General features: G+C 49.5%; 2 protein-coding genes across 4 annotated transcripts in view; both read left to right on the top strand.

Annotated features, from left to right (window-relative positions):
* Positions 1 to 22,020, top strand: part of LOC310843300 (uncharacterized protein) — a gene marked incomplete at its 5' end in the record, with an annotated part of 210,852 nt that overhangs the window by 101,734 nt on the left and 87,098 nt on the right. The window contains one exon of one of the 3 annotated variants that reach the window (XM_083736400.1): positions 2,223 to 2,567. The exons of the other annotated variants lie outside the window; for them this stretch is intronic. Of the gene's footprint in view, positions 1 to 2,222; positions 2,568 to 22,020 lie in introns of those variants that run through there. 3 annotated transcript variants of the gene reach the window in all.
* Positions 1 to 22,020, top strand: part of LOC310843315 (uncharacterized protein) — a 34,172-nt gene that overhangs the window by 1,293 nt on the left and 10,859 nt on the right. The window contains exons 2-4 of the mRNA XM_083736479.1: positions 1,367 to 1,874; positions 2,076 to 2,157; positions 2,645 to 2,727. Coding sequence (XP_083592605.1) covers positions 1,458 to 1,874; positions 2,076 to 2,157; positions 2,645 to 2,727 — 582 coding nt within the window. The 5' untranslated portion in view covers positions 1,367 to 1,457. The remainder of the gene's footprint in view (positions 1 to 1,366; positions 1,875 to 2,075; positions 2,158 to 2,644; positions 2,728 to 22,020) is intronic.

Raw genomic sequence — 22,020 nt, 5'->3', positions numbered from 1 at the left:
GAGAGCGGCAGAGAGTCCAAGTGAAAGAAAAGGAGACAGAAGGAGGGGAGTGGGGGTGGGGGAAGCAACTCCTGAGGACCCCCCGGATGAGGACCCCCACTAGAGCCAAGCATCCATTTTCCACAAGATACAAATGACTTCCTTGTCAGTCAGTTCTGACTTCATGCATTGACTGGAAGGCAGGAGCAACCAGGCTTCTTCATCTCCCTGAAATCTCTTCGGTTGCTTCCACATTTTGCATTGCAATCTTTCTTCTAGGGGAGCTAGAGGCTGCTTCTTCCTCCTCCTCCTCTTTCTTCTTCCTCCTCTTTCTTCTTCTTCTTCCTCCTCCTCCTCCTCCTCTTTCTTCTCCTTTTTAGAAAGGCCCTTTCCACCTGGCCTAGGGGGTGAGGCCCAGACTCACCCAGCCCTACTGTGTTAAATATCTATTCTGTAGTTGACCTCCTTTGTAATGTTTTATTTTGATATCTTTAAGAGAATATTTGTTTTCTGTTATGTTGCTTTGACTATCGACTATATAATTGACTTTCTTCAGATGGTTTTATTTCTGTTTTATTGATTTTGTGGGATATGAAACTGCAGTCAAGTACAAGATTCCTACAGGGGACACATTAGGGGATGTTTTCTACCACTCAGGAGAAGACTTCCTGTTTCCTCCTGAGCTGGGACAGACTTCCACTCCATGTGACTTGAAGAGGGTGCAGTCTGTTGTAGTAGCATGGAGGAGCACACGGCCTCCATCTTCTGATCAGTGTGTCTTCTCCATTTTGTATGTTGCTGTGTGTTTGGAGAAGTGACTCCTTAGTCGCAGTCAATTGGGACTAACTTCTTTATGGAATAGTTCTAGTTGTTATGTAACCTTCAGGGATATGTCTGTGAATGTGAATGAATCTGTGAGAAAACTACTTTTATATTAACCTGAATCAGATTATTGTGCTTATTCATTTAAAAGGGATTGGAAGGGATTTTACCAGGAAGGAATTTTTAATAGTAAGAGTCAGATGGGTCAGCAACAAGCTGATCGCTGCGTAATCTAAAAAAGGGGGATGTATGGAACTCTGCTAGAATATGGAACTTGCTAGCGCAAGTGAGGGAAGATATCATTAAATAATATATCCTCTCCTGCCTCCCTAATCTTCCCTATAGATTTAATATGCTGTAAACCGCTTTGAGATTTCTCTTTAAAATATAAAGTGTTATAGAAATCAAAATAAACAGAATAAATAAATAAGATAGCTCATGGTTTCGGTTGTGGTGCAGTCCAGCCCTGGTTCCCTCCAAGATTCATCCATGCTTGCTCAGGAAACCTTTTTCTTCTCCTGATATTAGACAACTTTTGTAATTGAAAAATGCATTTGCTTTGTAGGATTTGCTAGAGCTTCTCCTTAAGACAGACAGAACTTGGCAGAAGACCAAAGGGTTCCTTCTGATCTCTCAGAGGCTTCCTGAGAGCACAGATGGATGAGCAAGACTCGGCTGGCCCTGGAACAGGAAGAGGCCATGCCATCCAAACTGGGAGCAGTGGGGGATTCTGGGAAAACCCAGTGCAGAAGATCCTGGGTGAGGAGGACACCCTCCGCTCAGAGGTGCAGAGCCAGCAGTTGAGGCAGTTCTGCTGCCAGGAGGCCAAAGGACCCCGAGAGGTTTGCAGCCGACTCTACCACCTTGATCATCAGTGGCTGAACCCAGAAAGGCACACGAAAGCTGAGATGCTGGACCTGGTGATCTTGGAGCAGTTCCTGGCTGTCCTTCCACCGGAAATGGAGAGCTGGGTGAGGGACTGTGGAGCGGAGACCAGTTTGCAGGCGGTGGCCCTGGCCGAAGGTTTCCTCCTGAGTCAGGCAGAGGAGAGAAAGCAGGCAGAGAAAAAGCAGGTGAGAGAGACTTTCCTCTGGATACTCCCAAGGGGCTCCAAACAGGACAGAGAACATCCCATAATTGTTTGCTGATGGCCTATTCTTTTTCTGCAAGGCATCCATGTAATGAGATCTAACACCCTTCAGGTTTTTGGCCCTGACATTCATTTTATAATCCTTCTCATCATTCTCTGTTTTGAATCCTTGTTTCTTTTTCAGGGAATGGATCTCTGTGTGGAAATGGACCTGGATTCCTGTGAGGCAGAGAGGCCTCTGTTGGACACCAGAGAGAGGCCACTGGGTAAGGAGGAAGGAGTTTTTTCTCTGTTTAATAATAATAATAATAATAATAATAACAATAATAATAATAATTTTTATTTATACCCCGCCCTCTCCAGCCAAGGCCGGGCTCAGGGCGGCTAACAAGCAATAATAAAAACAAGTTGAATGATTACAACTTAAAAACAAAATTAAAATACAACATTAAAATATTGAAAAATTAAAATATTAAAATCTCATTTAGTTTAGTTTAGTCTCATTCTGCTGGTTTTCCCAACTCATCTGTCGGTTTTTTTCCATATTTTGTTGGGGGAGATAGTTGGTACCAAGAGCCCAGAGGAGGGGAGATATATTTTTTTCACAACTAATATCTGAAATGCACCCAAATATCCAAATGCACTCAGCAGGCAAGACTTTCTCAAAGGCCCCTGTGTAGTTTGAGATGCACTGATTTAACTGTGAGACAAGAAGGCACTCTGGGCCTCCCCCTTACCTTTTTTCTCTTGCAGATGGCAGAAGGATGCCAGCAAGACCTCCTGATCCGCCTTTTCATGGGGGCAGAAGGGAAGCAGCAGCTGTGGAACCAGATCAGGTCAGGGGAAGCTGCCTTGTGGGGACAGAGGCTGAGGGATGGAGCAATGTCCTAGCTCAAGGAGTGGTGGTGAACAACAGTGTTGTCTCAGAGGAGGACATTTCCCTTTTTTCTTTCAGGGTCCAGTGTGCTTTAAAGATGTCGCTGTTTATTTCACGGACGAGGAGTGGGCGTTGCTGGATCCTGACCAGAGAGCTCTGCATAAAGATGTCATGGAGGAGAATCATGGGATCGTGGCCACTCTTGGTAAGGATCCCTTTGGAATCATAATCATCTGTTTTTAAATTCAAAACAGCTCTCTGTGATGAACCTCATATATTTTCACAGAACTCAACAGCGCCCCCTTAAGACTCCTGGGATTACAACATTGCAACTTCTAAACAAGGATCTGTCTGGTCTGAACCCCCCAGGCCATTTTAACTGTAAATTTCAGAGTTGTTTGGGAAGTTAAAGTAGCTTATAGAATCACAGGTTCCCCTAAGGCTGTTGGTTGATCCCCGTTAATTAATGCACCCAACCCTTCAGAAAACCATCCATCTAACCCACTATTACCAGAGTTAACAAGTTGTCAGGGGTTCAGAAGGAGAGACACAGGAGGGGGAGCAAATGGAGAGTGAGGAGGAGGAGTACGAGGGGGGCGCAGGCAGTGACAGTGGCCAGAGTTATTCCACAAGCCTCTCTAGCGAATCGGAGGACTCACAGAAGGGAGCGCCGGTGGCCAGAGCAAGGGAGATTCCAAGGGAGAAACCTCAAGAGGGAGGGGCCAGCGGGGAGTCCCTGAACAGCAGCTGGAGATCAGGGCCAGCGTCTCCACCAGAGCGCAGTGGGGAGGGGGAGTCCCAGGAGTCGGGACCAGTGTCCTCACCACCAGAGGGAGGAGAGGAGTCAGGTTTGGCAACACCCACATCAGGAAGCGGGGAAACGGTCAGAAGGAAAGTCACCGGCTGGGCGCGCACGCCAAGTTCAAATGTACAGGAGCGCGGCACAGCGGGGAGCCCGGGAAGGGAGCCAGGTCCTAAAGCCCGCCGGAGGGAGGGGCAAGACTCAGGAGGCTCCGCGTCAGAGGAGTCCAGGAAGGAGGGAACCCCAGAGGGCAGAAGGACCCAACGCAGGAAAGAGCAGCGCAAGAGGTGGAGCCGGGCTAGAATCTTAAACTGGTGTGGGTGGAGCAGTGAGTCAGAGGGGACTTAGCCGGTCTAGCGTTAAGACGTGGGCCTGCGCGCCCAGAGCTTGGAAATGGAAACTAAACTTCAATAAAGACTTTTGTATATAATATCCACTGGGCGTTGGTCCTCTGTGAGCTGGGACCTAGCGGCAGTCCTGACAGTAAGTCCCCTCTCATTTTCACCAATTTTGCAACCTCGTGGAGTGCGGGAAAGCAGCGAGGGGTGAAGATTGGTGCTTCGCGAGCTCACGAAAAACAGGGAAATGACTACCGAAGAGAGGATAGCGAGTTTGCAAAACGCAGTGACGCAGTTGACTGCAGAAATTGCGGCTTCCAGAAAGAAAGAACAGGAAGCAGCTGCTGCCTGCCAGGATCTGCGAACCAGGTTAGAAGTGCTAAGTACACAGAGGCTACCGGCCACCAGACCAGAAGGGATTGGGCTGGGAAACAGAGGAGGGAGCCTGGTATCTCACTTCAATGGGGACCTGCAGGAGTATCCTAACTTCAGAGCAGATGTGATTTATGCATTGCAGCTGCTTGACAAAGACTTTAAAAATGAGGAAGAGAGAGTGGGATTTATTATTTCGCATTTACGGGGGGAGGCAAAATCGTGGCTGCGCAATCTATGGAGAGACAAGGATCCAGCCCTCCAAAATGCGACTGCCTTCATTAAAGTGATGGATGCGTGTTTTTTATCTGAGATTGATGTGGATATCGCTAGGAGGGAGATTCACGGACTAAGACAAGGTAAAGCCACTGTGAGGCAATATCATTCACGTTTTTTCGGATTGGTGAATGTACTAGCCTGGGAGAAAGAATCGCCTGCCGTCAGAGACCTGTTCTGGGAGGGGTTGAGCGGAGCTGTGAAAGACGAGATCGCAAGGGGGGGAAGACCCCAAACCACCAAGGAAGTGGTGGAACGGGCACTCTCCATTGGGGTTCGGTTGGAAGGACGCCCTTGGGGCAGGGAGGAAGGGCATTTGGGACGCACGCCAGCGAGAGGACTGCCTCCCTTCCCCAAGGAGGCGGCGCGCGCTCGATCCATGCCTCCGCTGGGAGGGGGAGAGGAGCCGATGGAGATAGGTGGTGCTAAGGCTCACTCCACAGTCGGAGCCCTAACTCCGGGAGCAGTCAAGATGAAGCCTCCTAGAGGAACCAGGGAGTGCTACATCTGCGACAGTGCTCAGCATATGGCAAAAGAGTGTCCCCAGCGGTTTCACAAGCATACTGCAGCCGCAGCGACAGTAACAGACGCAATTCAGCAGAGGGAGTCGCAGCAGGAAAACTCCACTGTCTGGCTGGAGATGGCGTCTCTGGGGACCAGCCAGACAAGTCAGTGAAGCAATCCCCAGGGATCTTACAGCCCACCGACCCCCTCCCACCCAAACCAGTAGTGCAGTTCACCGCATCCCTTCAGCTCCCCAATGGGCTACTTGTGGAAATTCCCATCACCATCGACTCGGGGAGCAATGCAGATTTTATAGACATGCAGTTCCTCCAGCAACATGGCATAGCCCTTCTGCCAGCGGCGGTACCTCTGAAAGTCGTCACAGTGGACGGCAGGGAGCTACTGGGAGGGCAAGTGCTACAGCAGACGCCGCCAATGGTGATGCGCATTGGAAACCACCGTGAGGTCATCAGCTTCAACGTCACCCGCCTGTCAGACACGCCCATAGTGTTGGGAATGAGTTGGCTGGATAGGCACAGCCCGGCATTAGCTTGGTACCAGCGGCAACTGACCTTCGGCTCCTCTTACTGCGCAGAACACTGCATCCTGGCGGACTTGGAAGATGAGGGGCACGAGGATGGACCACAGCTGAACTTGGGCATGTTGCAAGCGGTGCCTAACAAATACAAGGAGTTTTTGGAGGTCTTCTGCGAGAAAGAGGCGGATAAGCTGCCACCCCACAGACCCTACGACTGCAAGATCGACCTCCTGCCCGGGGCGACGCTCCCGACGGGGAAACTGTACTCCATGTCTGAGGATGAATTGCAAGAGCTCAGGGAGTTCATAGATCACAACCTGAAGCGGGGATTCATCCGGGAGTCCAAGGCGGCAGGAGGCAGTCCAGTGTTCTTTGTAAAGAAGCGGGACACGCCCCAAAAGAGGCTGGTCGTTGATTTCCGCTTCTTGAACCTCAAGACCAAGCCCTCAGCCTTCCCTATGCCCAAGATCGATGACCTGCTGGCGACGGTGAGGAAGGGTCGCATCTTTACCAAGTTGGATCTGCGCGGAGCGTACAATCTCATTCGCGTACGGGAAGGCGACGAGTGGAAAACAACCATGTTTACGCCGCTGGGCACTTATGAATACAGAGTTATGCCTTTTGGATTAAAAAATGGTTCCCACTGCTTTCAAGCCTTCATGCATCATGTCTTGGCGGATCTCCTCTACAAGAAGTGCGTCTGCTTCCTGGATGACATCCTAATCTTCTCGGAATCGCCGGAGGCTCACGAGAGAGATGTTAGGGAAGTTCTGCAGAGGCTGCGGGAGCACAGGCTGTACGCCAAGCTGGAGAAGTGCCAGTTCGACAAGACGGAGGTGGATTTCTTGGGCTACAAACTGTCCGACAAGGGACTGGCTATGGACGGTGCCAAGGTACGTGCAGTACTGGATTGGAAGAGCCCACGCAATAGGAAGGAAGTACAGAGGTTTGTCGGTTTTGCCAACTTTTATCGCAAGTTCATCAAGGGTTTCGCCATGCAGACAGCGGCCATCACCGACACCCTCAGTTCCAAGAAGAAGAGGTTCATCTGGACGGAGCAGGCAGAGCAGTCCTTTCAGAAGCTCAAGCAGCTCTTCGCTTCCGAAGAGAACCTACTGCACGTAAATCCCAGCAGGCCCATGAGAGTGGAGACGGACGCCTCAGACAGGGCCGTGGGAGCCGTTCTGTTGCAGCAAGACCACCAGGGGGACTGGAAGCCGTGCGCTTTCTACTCCAGAAAACTCAGCAAAGCGGAGCAGAACTACACCATTTGGGACAGGGAGTTGCTGGCCATACATGCAGCCTTTAAGGCGTGGCGGCACTTCCTCGTCGGAGCCAAGCACACGGTGCAGGTCCGCACAGACCATAAGAACTTGGAGTACTGGCGCACGGCGAGGTTCCTGAACCAGCGACACATCCGCTGGGCGGAGTTCTTTGCAGATTTCGACTTCAGAATTGAGTACATCCCAGGAAACAGCAACGTCTTGGCGGACGCGCTGTCCAGAAAACCGCAGTATCTGGAGGCAGAGGCACTGGCGGCGGCCAAGCACATTTTCACACCACAGGCGTGGGCATGCGCGTCAGCCACGGTGGACCTGGACGCGGTGTGCCGCGCGCTGCAAACGGACTCATTCGCCCGAGCCAAGATGGAGGAGGTGTGCAGTGGCAAGGCGAGGGGCGACGAATTCCAAGTGCGCGACGGCCTGCTCCTACGCAAGGGAGTCCTCTACGTACCAGGAGACAGCCTCCGCGCGAAGGTCCTGCAACAGCTGCACGACGCGCCCAGCGCGGGGCACTTCGGCAAGGAGAAGACGGTGGACTTAGTAGCCAGAGACTTTTGGTGGCCTAAGAAGCGGGGGGATGTCGCGGACTATGTCAATAGGTGCGACACCTGCCAAAGGGCTAAGCCTGTGCACCAGCCGCCGGCGGGCCTGTTGGAACCGCTACAGACACCGTTCGTACCGTGGGAGAGGGTGGCCCTGGACTTTGTCACAGATCTACCCAGCTCAAGGGGCAAGACGGCAGTGCTCGTGGTAGTGGACCTGTTCACCAAGATGGCCCACTTCATTCCGTGCGCGAAGGTGGCCACGGCCGAGCAGACCGCTAAGATGTTCATAGACCACGTGTTCAAGGTGCACGGCCTACCACGGTCTATTTTGTCCGACCGGGGGCGCCAGTTCATCTCCAACTTCTGGCAAAAGCTGATGGGATTCCTGAACGTCAAGGTCAGCCTGGCGTCGGCGAGACACCCGCAAACTAACGGGCAGGCGGAAAGGGTCAACGCCATCATGCAGCAGTACCTGAGATGCTACGCGAACCAGCAGCCATCGACCTGGGTGGACTATCTACCGTTGGCCGAGTTTGCCTACAACAACACGAAGCACGGGTCCACGGGGGTGACCCCATTTTTCGCCAACTACGGGAGGCATCCCAGAACCTTCCCGGGTCTGGACACAGTGCGGGAGGGGGAGCCACAGGGAGCAGAGGAAGTGGCAGCGGAGTTGCAGGAGATCCACGAGCAGCTCAGGAGGCAGTTAGAGTTGGCAAAACAGGCTTACAAAGTGCAGGCAGATCGACACAGGAGGGTTGGGGAGGACATCCAGGTGGGAGACTGGGTCTGGTTGGCAGCACAAGCAGTTCCAGCCAGATCGTTAGCCAAGAAGAAACTAGGGCACAAGCAGCTAGGGCCTTACCAAGTAGAGGCGCAGATCAACCCAGTGGCCTTCCGGTTGACACTCCCGGAGGGTTCCAGAATGCACCCGGTCTTTCATAGATCAGTGCTCACGCCCTACAGAGAGCCCCACAGGTTTCAAGCACCGGGGAAGGCGCCAGACCCGCTCAGAGAAGCGCCCAAAAAAGGGGGGTCGCCGAAAGGGGAGCCACTTAATGAAGCCACTGAGATTTTAGACTCAAGGTGGGGGGAGGACGGGATTGAATATCTTCTCGCCACAGAGGACACCCCGGCCAGCGCCAACAGGTGGGTGCCGGATTACGCAGTGGAAGAGCAGTTGCTCAAGGAAGAATTCCACACACTTTTCCCGCACAAGCCGATGCCGGCGGGCTTTTTCGAGGATTGTTTGTTCACACCCACACTCTCGGCCAGCACTTTCCGGGGTTTCTCGTCAGCTGAGGACTCGGCTCCGGGAGGCAGCTCTCCGGAGGGATCACTTTCAGGTTTTGGCACGGGGGGATCTTATTGGTGGGAGGACCAACCCGAAGTGGGCTGGCACAGAGACATGCCGAAGGGGCCCTGGGAGGTGGACCCCCATCAAGCAACAGGGGGAGGAGGGCTCTTGGGTGATTTGGGGTCGAGCGCAGATTTCGAGCACACCGCGCAGGAGATGGAAGCGGAGGAGGTCGTCGTCGACGAGCCCATGGGGGACTTCCCGGACTTATCTCGATGGTTGCAAGCCTCAGGGGACGAGCTGTATCCTGGACTCACCCCTACAACAATGGAGCACCCGGAACCCGCACCGGAAGAGGGGGAGGGGGGAAGGGGGGGCTTCGAGGGGGGGATGGATGTCAGGGGTTCAGAAGGAGAGACACAGGAGGGGGAGCAAATGGAGAGTGAGGAGGAGGAGTACGAGGGGGGCGCAGGCAGTGACAGTGGCCAGAGTTATTCCACAAGCCTCTCTAGCGAATCGGAGGACTCACAGAAGGGAGCGCCGGTGGCCAGAGCAAGGGAGATTCCAAGGGAGAAACCTCAAGAGGGAGGGGCCAGCGGGGAGTCCCTGAACAGCAGCTGGAGATCAGGGCCAGCGTCTCCACCAGAGCGCAGTGGGGAGGGGGAGTCCCAGGAGTCGGGACCTGTGTCCTCACCACCAGAGGGAGGAGAGGAGTCAGGTTTGGCAACACCCACATCAGGAAGCGGGGAAACGGTCAGAAGGAAAGTCACCGGCTGGGCGCGCGCGCCAAGTTCAAATGTACAGGAGCGCGGCACAGCGGGGAGCCCGGGAAGGGAGCCAGGTCCTAAAGCCCGCCGGAGGGAGGGGCAAGACTCAGGAGGCTCCGCGTCAGAGGAGTCCAGGAAGGAGGGAACCCCAGAGGGCAGAAGGACCCAACGCAGGAAAGAGCAGCGCAAGAGGTGGAGCCGGGCTAGAATCTTAAACTGGTGTGGGTGGAGCAGTGAGTCAGAGGGGACTTAGCCGGTCTAGCGTTAAGACGTGGGCCTGCGCGCCCAGAGCTTGGAAATGGAAACTAAACTTCAATAAAGACTTTTGTATATAATATCCACTGGGCGTTGGTCCTCTGTGAGCTGGGACCTAGCGGCAGTCCTGACACAAGTATTCTTCCTTAATTTGTCCCTGAGGCGCTAATCCATTTCTCTTCATTGCAGATAGTGATGGACTGGAAATCAAGGACAAGGGTGACCATGACAAAATCCCCACAATGGAGAAGCTGTATAAATATTTTGAAGGTGGGGAAAGTTCCAATTCCACTTCCCATCAAGGAAATCTCATTAGGAAGAAACCCTATCAGTGCATGGAATGTGGAAAGAGCTTCGGACAGAGAGCCCATCTCACTTCCCATCAAAGAATTCATACAGGGGAGAAACCCTATCAGTGTGTGGAATGTGGAAAAAGCTTCAGTCAGAGCTCCGATCTCACTTCCCATCAAAGAATTCATACAGGGGAGAAACCCTATCAGTGTGCGGAATGTGGAAAAAGCTTCAGGAAAAGCTCCCATCTCACTAAGCATCAAAGAATTCATACAGGGGAGAAACCCTATCAGTGTGCAGAATGTGGAAGAAGCTTCAGTCACAGCCACAATCTCACTTCCCATCAGAGAATTCATACAGGGGAGAAACCCTATCAGTGCATGGAATGTGGAAAGAGCTTCAGTCAGTGCGCCTCTCTCACTTCCCATCACAGAATTCATACAGGGGAGAAACCCTATCAGTGCTTTGAATGTGGAAAGAGTTTCAGTCAGAGAGTCAATCTCACTAAGCATGAAAGAATTCATACAGGGGAGAAACCCTATCAGTGTGCAGAATGTGGAAAAAGCTTCAGGAAAAGTTCCCATCTCACTAAGCATCAAAGAATTCATACAGGGGAGAAACCCTATCAGTGTGCAGAATGTGGAAAAAGCTTCAGGAAAAGTTCCCATCTCACTAAGCATCAAAGAATTCATACAGGGGAGAAACCCTATCAGTGTGCAGAATGTGGAAGAAGCTTCAGTCAGAGCTCCCATCTCACTTCCCATCAAAGAATTCATACAGGGGAGAAACCCTATCAGTGTGGGGAATGTGGAAAGAGCTTCAGTACAAGCTCTGATCTCACTAAGCACCAGAGAATTCATACAGGAGAGAAACCATATCAGTGTATGGAATGTGGAAAGAACTTCACTGATAGCTCCAATCTCGCTTCCCATCACTGAATTCATACAGGTGAGAAACCCTATCAATGCTTGGAATGTGGAAAGAGCTTCAGGAGGAGCTGTAATCTCACTTCCCATCAAAGAATCCATACAAATTTCGTAAAACCCTTCATTATACAGCTTTCAGCGCTAGAGAAAAACACACAACTTTAAACAGGCCTTTGGCTAATTGACATCTAATGCCCTTTTAAAATGTGGTGGGGAGGTGGGGGTTACAGGTTTTGGGCTGTGTGTTTTGTGTTTTCATTGTGTGATTTTATGTTGTAACCGTCCTGTGACCTGTGGGTGTAGGGAATGGCAGCCAACTCTTAGAGTCTGAGGGGTCTCTGCCCCCCAATAAGATATGTGAGGGGGCCACCCCCAGGTTCATAGGAACAGCCATTCAAATGGCATGCTTGCACCACATCCTCTGACTGTTTAACTGAGGCGGGGCTTACTAAACCCCTCCTATATTTTATTCAAGTTGGCACCCCTGCTATAGGGCGCTATAGAAATGAAATAAATATAATAACACCATCTTGATCGCCTTCATCTGCACGTGTTCCAGCTTGACAATATCCTTTGTATTATCATCATTTAATAAAATTATGTGCCCATCATCTGAAGATTTCATGGTGATTCACAACATAAACAGACAGGTTGAAAGCATGGCTTTGTCAAAAACAAGTCAAGCCAGAGAAATCTCTCTTTTTTCTTTTTCTTTTTTCGGATGGAGTTACAGACTGTTTCTCAGGGGACTGCTGTGGTAATAGTTCATCTTAATTTCAGTAAGGTTTTTGACAAAGTCCCCCATGATATTTATGTGAGGAAGCTGGTAAAATGAGGCTGAACAAGGTAACTGTTAGGTGGATTTGACTGACCGAACCCCAAGAGGACTCCTTCATGGTTCCCCCTCATCCTGGGGAAAAGTGACAAGAGGGGTGCTGCAGGGTTCTGTCCTGGGCCTGATGTTGTTCAACGTCTTGATAAGTGACTTGGATGAAGGACCTGAGGAGATGCTTATCACATTTGCAGACGACACCAAAAGGGGAGCGGAGGCCAATGTGGCAGAATGCAGAATCAGTTCAAGGGCAGGAATAGTACCACTTTCTTCTGCTTTGGTCAGGCCCCACCTAGAACACTGTGTTCAATTCTGGGCTCCACAGTTTCAGTATCTTAAATTTTGTTTGCCAGGGGAAATCAAGAAGGTGAGGGAACACAATCCATATTCCTTTTATAACATATGGCCAATTTTATTGAATATGTAAATTGTTAAAACTGTTGCTGGAATCCACCCAGCACGCATGGGGAGATGTGGCGTATCAGTGTGTGGAATGCGGAAAGCGTTTCAGCTTTAGCTCCTCTCGCTTCCCACCAAAGAATTCATACAGGGGAGAAACCCTATCAGTGTGTGGAATGTGGAAAAAGCTTCAGTAATAGCTCTGTTCCCATCAAAATCTCTGTTCCCATCAAAAAAATCATACGACGAGTGGAAAAAACCTTCATTCTGCAGCTTTAAGCGCCAGGGAAAAACGCACCTCTTTAACCAGGCCTTTGGCTGATTGACATCTAACTCTCTTTTAAAATGTGGTGGGGAGGTTGGGGTTACAGGTTTTGGGGTTTGTGTTTTGTGTTTTCATATTGTGATTTTATGTTGAAACCATCCTGAGAACTGTGGGTGTAGGTGTCTGGTCATGTGGGATTGCTATGAGGAATTATGAAAAATGAAGCAAGCTACTGTGTCAATGGTGAAAGCATCGCTTTGACTGGGTTTGGGTCATTGACTTGATTTCTGATCGATCCCACAAGCCTCTGCATCTCTGCCCCATTTTCTCTATGTCTGTCAGTCACGTGTAAAGCATTCTAACACAGACCAGTTGCTTACCAGGCATCCTGGGTACATAAAAATAGGGAGGTAGCTTTGATGTAGCTTCTGTTAATCTTTAGGTAGATCTTAGGCCCAGGAACAGAGTTCACATGGATGTGGTAAAATGCCTGTCTTTCCTTTTACTGCTGGGTTTATTACCACCGGGGTTTGTTAATTCCTCATTGGTTCCTGTTTATTTAGCCTAAACATGCATTGCTAACGAAACTTTGATTCTCACCGTGATCTGTTACATTGTGTTAGTATGGATGTTGGGAACCTGTGTTACGTGTAGCCATGTTTCAATTTATGTTCTAGTTTATGAGTTGTATCTTCATGATTTATGTATTAGCTGTCCTTCTGTCCCAGTGGGCGACGGCATCATACAAAATCATCCGTTTCTTAGAGCTGCCAACTCGGCTCCACGGTGTTCCGTTTGGATGATGGCGTTATCCCAGCGATGTGCTCATTCAAAGGGTGACAATTTCAGTGTTCCCTTTGGGTAACAATGAATTCTGGGCAGGGAAATTGGGAGAGCCTCTGTCTATTTCTTTTTTTAAAAAAAAATATATTTATTAAAGTTTTAAACACAAACATAGAATTACAAAATAAAGTTTACAAAGATCAAAAGTTTACAGAATAAGAAAAGTTAACAAACTAAAGGAAAACCACACATAGAAAGAATATATCGAAAAGGAAAAATAATAATAACTAAATAGAAAAAAGAAAACAAAGAAAATTTAAAATTAACTCCATCTTTCAATAATCCTTGATCTCATTTCCTTAATTATTTGACCTCCTCACACCTCCCCTTTTGTATTCCCGTTTAAACATGCTTTCAGCAAATCCTTACCCTCTATCTTTTGTCATAACTCAGTATCTTAACCTATTGTAAATATGTATTTTTAACCGTTATCAAACCATACTTGCATATTCTTAAAAATCTTTTTACCAATACCACTTATTTTCCATCCGACATCATTTTAACTTTCCTTAATTTTACAGTATTTCTGCAAGTAGTCTTTAAATTTCTTCCAGTCTTCTTCCACCGACTCTTCTCTCTGGTCACGGATTCTGCCAGTCATTTCTGCCAATTCTATGTAGTCCATCACTTTCATCTGCCATTCTTCCAGTGTGGGTAAATCCTGTGTCTTCCAATACTTTGCAATCAGTATTCTTGCTGAGCCTCTGTCTATTTCAACACAATCTCCAGAGTGCTAGCTTTGTCCTAACCCTAGCCCTCCAATAACCAGAGCCACCTTCAGACTCCTCTCATCATCTCATGCTCCCGTGGTGGCCAGCTTGGCGGGCTGCCAACTCCGCTCCACGGTGTTCTGTTTGGACAATGGAGTTACCTTTCAGATGTTCTCTGCAATACAGGCATGGAGGGTTGTGAAAGCAAACCTCAAATCTGTGTAGAAGATAAACATTGCCTTCAAGGTGTACACATTCTCTTTTCCATCAATTTCTTTTTCTGCAAAGCATTCCAAATCTCTGCCCCCAGCCTCCATACTGGTTGCATCCCAGTCTCTCCCCTTTTTCTCCTGGGGTTCCAAGTTCGCCCACGTCCTCACAATGTCGGCGCTCCTACTGCAGTTGCTGCTGCCAAGAGCCTCGCCTTTTCCATTCCCAACATCCCATTCTTCACGCGCCACCCTCATTCCACGTCACATACACCTTCATCTTCATTGCCACATCCAGCAACTGTACTCATGTTCACATGTTCACTGGCCGTTTGGAGCCAGGCTCCCCAGGGGTCCTGAGCCCCCCCCCAGTCCCTCTTGCTTGGATTAATGCGCAAAAAGGGGCTACATGACAAAATAGAGACTCGAAATGAGAAAAACTGCACTACAAGGGTTCAAGTTGCCATGCCTGCAAACTGCGCGGGGGGGGGGGGGAATGAGACAAGGTGTACAGGTAATGGACAGATGCGCCTGCTTCAAAAGCCAAGGCTACAAAGGTGTACAGAAATGCGAAAATAAGTAAGGTGACAGTTAAAATGAATACAGCTGTGTACAGGTAAACAACAGATGAGGCCTGCTACAGCAAGCCAAGGCTACAAAGGTGTACAAACTGAGAAAATAAGTAAGGTAACAGTTAAACCAGTACAATCCAGTAAAGAAGGCCTGTAGCCCTTTTGAACCAGTGGGAAAACATGAGAAGCCTATGTGCAAAAGCTTATAGAGGAGGCCTGCTCAGAAGGCCTATAGCTTTAGCAAAAAGTGGTGGAGAAACATAGTTCAGGCCTGCTCAGGCGGCCTATAGCTTTAGCAGAAAGCGGTGGGGAAACATAGTTCAGGCCTGCTTAGAAGGCCTATAGCTTTAGCAGAAAGCGGTGGGGAAACATAGTTCAGGCCTGCTCAGAAGGCCTATAGCTTTAGCAGAAAGCGGTGGAGAAACATAGTTCAGGCCTGCTCAGAAGGCCTATAGCTTTAGCAGAAAGCAGTGGGGAAAGCTATAGTTCACTAGGTCTTCCCCCCTTTTTTTGAAACAAGGCCGGGAATTCAGTAAAAAAGATGAATGCAAGGAACAATCAGGGAAAGAGAACAAAATATAAGAAGATACAATTCTTACTACAGTGGTACCTCTGGTTAAGAACTTAATTCGTTCCGGAGGTCCGTTCTTAACCTGAAACTGTTCTTAACCTGAGGTACCACTTTAGCTAATGGGGCCTCTTGCTGCTGCTGTGCCGCCGGCGCACGATTTCTGTTCTCATCCTGAGGTAAAGTTCTTAACCTGAGGTAATATTTCTGGGTCAGCGGAGTCTGTAACCTGCAGCGTCTGTAACCTGAAGCGTCTGTAACCCGAGGTACCACTGTACTAGCTAGGGAACACAAAGAAGGAAACTTCAGCAACAGCCCAGGCCCAAGCCTCAATGCAAACCACACAGAAAGGGAAAGAGTTTGCTGAGGGAGAAGCCACACACCCACACAGCTATTGTGTGCTATACGTTCAGGGGTGCAGAATAAAACAGAAAGGGGTGCAAAGAGGCCAACCAGTTAAAGAAGAAAGAGAAACCAGCCAGCTGTCAGGAAGGCCTGGAGAAAGCAATGCGCTGGGAAAAGGGTTAAGCAATGTGCAACCAGGAAGGAAATGTTAGGGACTTCAAAATACAGACCAGAATAGGAAAACTCCAGGCAGCAATATTTCTTAAAGAAAAGATTTTTATTCAGTTTGATTTTGTCAGACAAAAGCAAAAAGGGGTGCATTCAGGAAGAAAATGAGAGAATGCCCCCCATCAGTCAGATGCAGACAACTTTTATGCTCTAAGGCAAAGCAACAGTTCAGCCCCCCTTTCCACCTCCCAGACATCCCCCTTTATGCATATTCATTGTAGCTCTACCAATGAGAAAATTGGTGTTGGCCTTTTGGTTCCAAACTGCTTTATCCATTAGATGGCGTTGCTAGCTTATAAACTATCTGACCTATTTACTAGTTCCAGTAAATACCCCTTGACCCCTTGTTTCTCAGAAATCTAGTTTGTGGTTTGACAGCTTCCAACTAAGTCCTGCATTTAGACTCTTGCGGTGGGCACACATCCTCTTGTTCGCTTTCTTATCTGTGTTTATCGGAAGCTGGGGCAGCGTCAGGGGCTCGTTTCTCAGAAATCACCTCTTTGATGCAAACTGCCCTAACCACACTCTTGCTTTTGCAAACAGGAGAGACCTTTTACAAACTTAGCTTTTAGCTTGCTTCACAAAAATGGCACAGAAATGGCTTCAGCCTTGCTCTCTATAAGATGGCTCTTAGCCTGGCTCTCCCAGTATTCCAAGGTGGGGACTTCTGGTCTTCACTCCTTCAGTAACAACAACAACCCATCTGGCTGGGTTTATTTATTTATATTTATTTCTATGTGCGCATGCAGACAGTCATTATTATCTGATATTAAAAATGGGGAGAGGGAACCTTCTGGAAAAAATGTATTTCCGAGGTTTGATGGCTCATGACACCACTTTGTTTTGGAGTAATACCAGTGCTTTTTTCTCTGTGGGGACGCAGGGGGACACATACCCCTAAACATTTTGTTAATTTAACTGGAGAAGAAATTCACTGTATTTATTTTCCCAGATTTGAACTGTATTTCTTTTTCCCCAGTGGTGATTTTCTTGAGTCAAAATGAGAGTACCCTAAACATTTTTTTAGAAAAAAAGCACTGAGATATACCATAAAATCATGTATCAATGGAAAGAAAATTTAATGAGGAATGTAATGCAATAACTTTTATGAAGGATTACACTGGTCAACAACAAATTTGTTGTCTGCGTTTTTTCAGTTGATTTAGGACGAATCTGATGCGCTGAATCCAAAAATCACATTGGTTTTGCTCAATCAGATCAAGTTTTTGAGCTATGGCCACATGTCTTTTTTACGTTTTTGTTCACATGTACGCTTGTGTGGAGCATTTTAGAAGAAGTTGGTGGGGGTAAAATGCCATGTCGAATAATTGTTTTGATTGGAAATGATTATTTTAATGACAAGAAGTATTCAGGTCCGATAGTTCTGGGTGATTATGTCGAAAAGGGATCAGTTTGAAGTCATAAAACCTCGAAATCTTCCATAAATTGGTGCGGCAAAACATAAAGTTGCTTACCATGCTTATTTTGGTATTAAACTTGGTGACCAGGATAAAGCTTGGGCGCCACACATGGTGTGCAAGGCATGCACTGAGACTCTACGTGGGTGGACCAATGGCAAGAAGAGTCTGAACTTTGGAATTCCCATGGTTTGGAGGGAACCGACAAACCATGTCACTGACTGGTACTTCTGCACTGTTGATGTGACTGGGATCAACAGAAAGAACCGGAGCAGCCTCAAGTATCCTGATCTTCAATCTGTCGGGATTCAAACCTATATAAGTAGTAACTGGCAACTCTCCAGGCACCCGGCTTGATCTCCTGTTGATCTCCCTGTCTGCATTCCTCAGCAAGATCCAGGCAGAGGTCGCGATAGGCGATCCTTCTCAGTGTGAGAAGAACCCCCCCCTTTGTTGCCCCCCCCGGCAGGGGAAAGAGATAGAAAGGTATTTACATGCCTTTATTTCTGTCTTTGCAGCGTTACGAAAAACATGACTGCTCTCTTCAAACTCCAGCAGTCGAGAGACAAAAACTCCCTGTACTTCCTGTACAGCTCATATTACACTCTGAGCTAATTCTGGTGCTTCGCACTGTGAATTGACTGTCCCTTTGTTTCCCACGGACAGTCCCAACATCATGTGATGTTTTCAAGCTAGCAGCTTGCAGCTGCATTGCTTCTATATCGTAACACAATCAGCACGTCATGCTGTAGCTCATTGTGATGAAATTCCAGTGCCTATCTTCAGAGAACTTCCTGACATTAGTGACGAAGGTGCCTCCAGTGTTGAAGGACATGAAGAAGAATAAGTGGTTCTTGAAGATGATGCTCCACATCCATTTTCCCAAAAGGAGTTGAATAATCTAGTTCGCGACCTCAGCTTGTCAAAGGACTCTGCCGAATTGTTGGCATCCAGATTGAAGGAAAAAAACCTCCTTTCTGACAGTGCTCGCATCAGCTTCTTCCTCAACAGGCATCAAGAGTACCTCCGTTTTTTCTTGGAAGAGAAGGACTTGGTGTACTGTGCAGATATTGCGCAGCTTCTGCTCAAGCTTGGAGTGCCACAGTATGAACCCAAAGATTGGAGACTGTTCATTGACAGCAGCAAGCGATCACTGAAATGTGTTCTGCTACACAACGGCAACCAGTTTGCCTCTATACCCCTGGCTCACTCGACTACACTGAAGGAGAACTATGAAGCAGTGAAGTATGTGCTGGAGAAAATTGGTTATGATCAGCATAAGTGGTTTATTTTTGTTGACCTGAAGATGGTGAACTTTTTGTTGGGACAACAGTCTGGCTTCTCCAAGTACCCATGTTTTCTGTGCATGTGGGATAGTAGGGACTGTGCTCAGCATTACATGAAGAAGGACTGGCCTGTGCGGGAGGAATTGGTGCCTTGCAAAGAAAGGAATGTCATCAACGACCCTCTGGTGGACAGAGACAGAATACTCTTCCCACCGCTGCACATCAAGCTCGGCTTAATAAAGCAGTTCACCAAGGCTCTGGACAAGGATGGTGACTGCTTCACTTACTTGTGCCAGGCTTTTCCAGGATTGACCATGGAGAAGTTGAAAGCTGGCATCTTTGACGGTCCTCAGATCCGTCAGCTCATCAGAGACCCAGAGTTTGGAAACTCAATGAACGAAGTGGAACTGGAAGCATGGAAGGCATTTGTTCTGGTAGTGAAGAACTTTCTTGGCAACAATAAGGCCAGAAACTATGCAGAACTTGTCAACAACATGCTGACTGCTTTCAGAAACCTGGGCTGCAACATGAGCATCAAGATGCACTACCTATTTTCACATGTGGACCGGTTTCCTGAGAACCTGGGTTCAATGAGTGACGAGCAGGGGGAGAGATTCCATCAGGATATGAAAGAGATGGAGACCAGGTATCAGGGTCGCTGGGACACAGTCATGATGGCTGACTACTGTTGGACTCTGAAGAGAGACCTCCCTGCCGCTGAGCATTCCAGGAATTCCAAGAAATGGAAGTTCAAGCCCTGAAGTTTGAAAAATGGTGAAGCTCCGGGACACAAGGAACTCAGAATGGCAACCGACAGCAGCTTCTCGCCGTTCAACCCAGCATCTGGAGACTGGTAAGCGTACGCCTCCCGCTTCACCTTCCTCCTAGAAGCCAAAGGGGTCACCGACGAAGAAGACACCAAGAAAAGGGCGGTATTCTTCAGCGTCTGCAGAGAGGAGACGTTTGAAATTGCCCGGGCTCTCCTTGCGCCTGAAGACATCGCTACTGTTCCATACAAAACAATAATGGAACAGCTGAAGGGGCACTTTTCGCCACAGCCCTCAGTGGTGGCTTATCAAAATGCCTTCTACGCAAAGCGGCAAGCCCCTGGGGAAACCATAACTGGGTTTGTGACCTCTCTCCGCCAAGGCGCCCGGTTCTGCAACTTCTCAGAGTTGGAGAACATGCTTCGTGACCGCCTCGTCGGTGGCCTGAAGGATGAGAAGCTGCAACGACGCCTCTACGCTAAGAAGGACCTAACGTTCCAGGTCGCTCTGGAGGAGGCCCTGGCAACGGAAGCTGCCGAGAGGTCGACGCAAGAGGCACGGCCGAGCCTGCCGTCCCAACCGAGGGTCCACCACGAAGACCTCACCGACGACTCAGGATCTGACAGGGAGGAGGTGACCAAGTACAGCAGCGCACTCAAGCAGCACACATACCACAGCTGCCTCGACGAGAAGGAGGGAACTGCGCAAGCTGCGGGGAAAGTAACGAGAGGAGGACCTGCCGTTTCCGCAACGCAGAGTGCAGGCAGTGCAGAAAATCGGGACACATCGCCCGGGTGTGTCGGGCTTGGCCCACCCGACGCCAGGCATCAGATGACCAATCCAAGAGCCCCAGGTCCCGGGGCCCAACGCATCAAGGCAACTCGACAGAGCTCACGGACTTCCAGGTATACCAGTTGCCCCACCCCAACATAGAGAAAATTTATGTAGAGGTACAGATAAAGGGGGCCCCGTGCCGCATGGAGCTTGACACGGGTTCAACTCTATCCATAATCTCAGCAAGGACCTTAAGGAAACTGTGTCCTCCTGGGGGTCCCAAACTCAGGCCGGCCCCATTCACCCTCCGGGACTTCCAGAAACGTAAGGTCCCCACAATGGGGGTGGGGACCTTCAGGGTGCAATATCGAGGGTGGACGCGGCAACTGGACTTGCTTGTGGTCAAGGGCCCCTACATTAGCTTACTGGGATTGGCATGGTTTGGACCACTGGGGCTAGCCATCACCGGGGTGAACCACACTAGCTTACAAGTGGACGTGGACGCCATATGCAAGGAATTTCCGGGGGTTTTCGATGGGAAATTGGGACAGTATACAAGCCCCCCCATTGCTCTACAGCTTGACCCCACAGTATGACCTGTCAGGCTCAAGGCCCGCCGGGTCCCGTTCGCCCTAAAACCCTGTATAGACGAGGAATTGGACCGGCTCATGGAGCAAGGAGTGCTGGAGCTGGTGCCTAATGCCCCCTGGGTTACCCCAATCGTCACACCCATCAAGCCTAATGGTTCGGTCCGCATCTGCGCAGACTACAAATGTACCATAAACAAGGCCCTCACGGCCCACGCATACCAAGTGCCAGTGGTCAGCTATGTCCTTGCCACCCTGGCTGGGTCAAAAATCTTTGGCAAGCTGGACTTGGCCCAAGCATATCAACAGCTGCCAGTAGATGAGGCCACAGGAGAGGCACAGACGATTGTGACGCACAGAGGAGCGTTCAGGCATATTCCAGAATCTAATGGACTCTCTCCTTAAAGGGATTCCTGGCGTTACCCCCTTCTTCGATGATGTGTTGATTGCTGGGCCCACACCAGAGGAGTTTGAGGACCGCTTCCACACCATTCTGCACCGTTTCCAGACGGCAGGTCTCAAGGTGAAGCGGGAAAAATGTCTACTAGAAGTGCCTCAGGTGGACTTTCTGGGATTTATGGTGGATGCAGAAGGGGTCCACCTGACTGGGGACAAGGTACGGGCCATTTGTGATGCCCCAGCACAGAAGAGCAAGACTGAACTTCAGGCCTTCTTGGGACTATTGAACTTTTACCATTCCTTCCTTCCCCACAAGGCGGCGGTAGCGGAGCCCCTACACAGACTCCTGGACAAGCGGGCCCCTTGGGTGTGGGGCCAGCTCCAGGAGGCCACATTCCAGGCAGTCAAGAACTTGCTTGTCTCAAACTCGGTCTTGGCACACTTCGACGAGAGGCTGCCAGTGGTGCTAGCATGCAACGCCTCACCCTATGGCATCGGCGCTGTCCTGGGACACCAACTCCCGGATGGAAGAGAGGTACCAGTGGCATACTTTTCCCAGACACTCAACGCAACCAAGTGGAACTACTCACAAATCGACAAGGAGGGTCTGGCAATCGTGAAGGGAGTAAAAAAATTCCATGATTTCTTGTACGGGCGGCCTTTTACCGTGGTGACTGACCGCAAGCCGTTGCTTGGCTTGTTTGCCCCCAAAAAGCAGACCCCCCAAGTACTGTCTCCTCGCGTCCTCAGGTGGTCAATTTTCCTTGCCAGCTACCAGTATGCACTGATTCACCGTCCTGGGAAGGCAATGGGCCATGCGGACGCCCTCAGCAGGGTACCACTACCGGAAACAGGT

The sequence above is a fragment of the Podarcis gaigeae genome (genome assembly GCF_964106915.1).
Source record: "Podarcis gaigeae genome assembly, chromosome: 4".
NCBI classification, from domain to species: domain Eukaryota; kingdom Metazoa; phylum Chordata; class Lepidosauria; order Squamata; family Lacertidae; genus Podarcis; species Podarcis gaigeae.
This window is presented reverse-complemented; position numbering and strand designations above follow the sequence as displayed.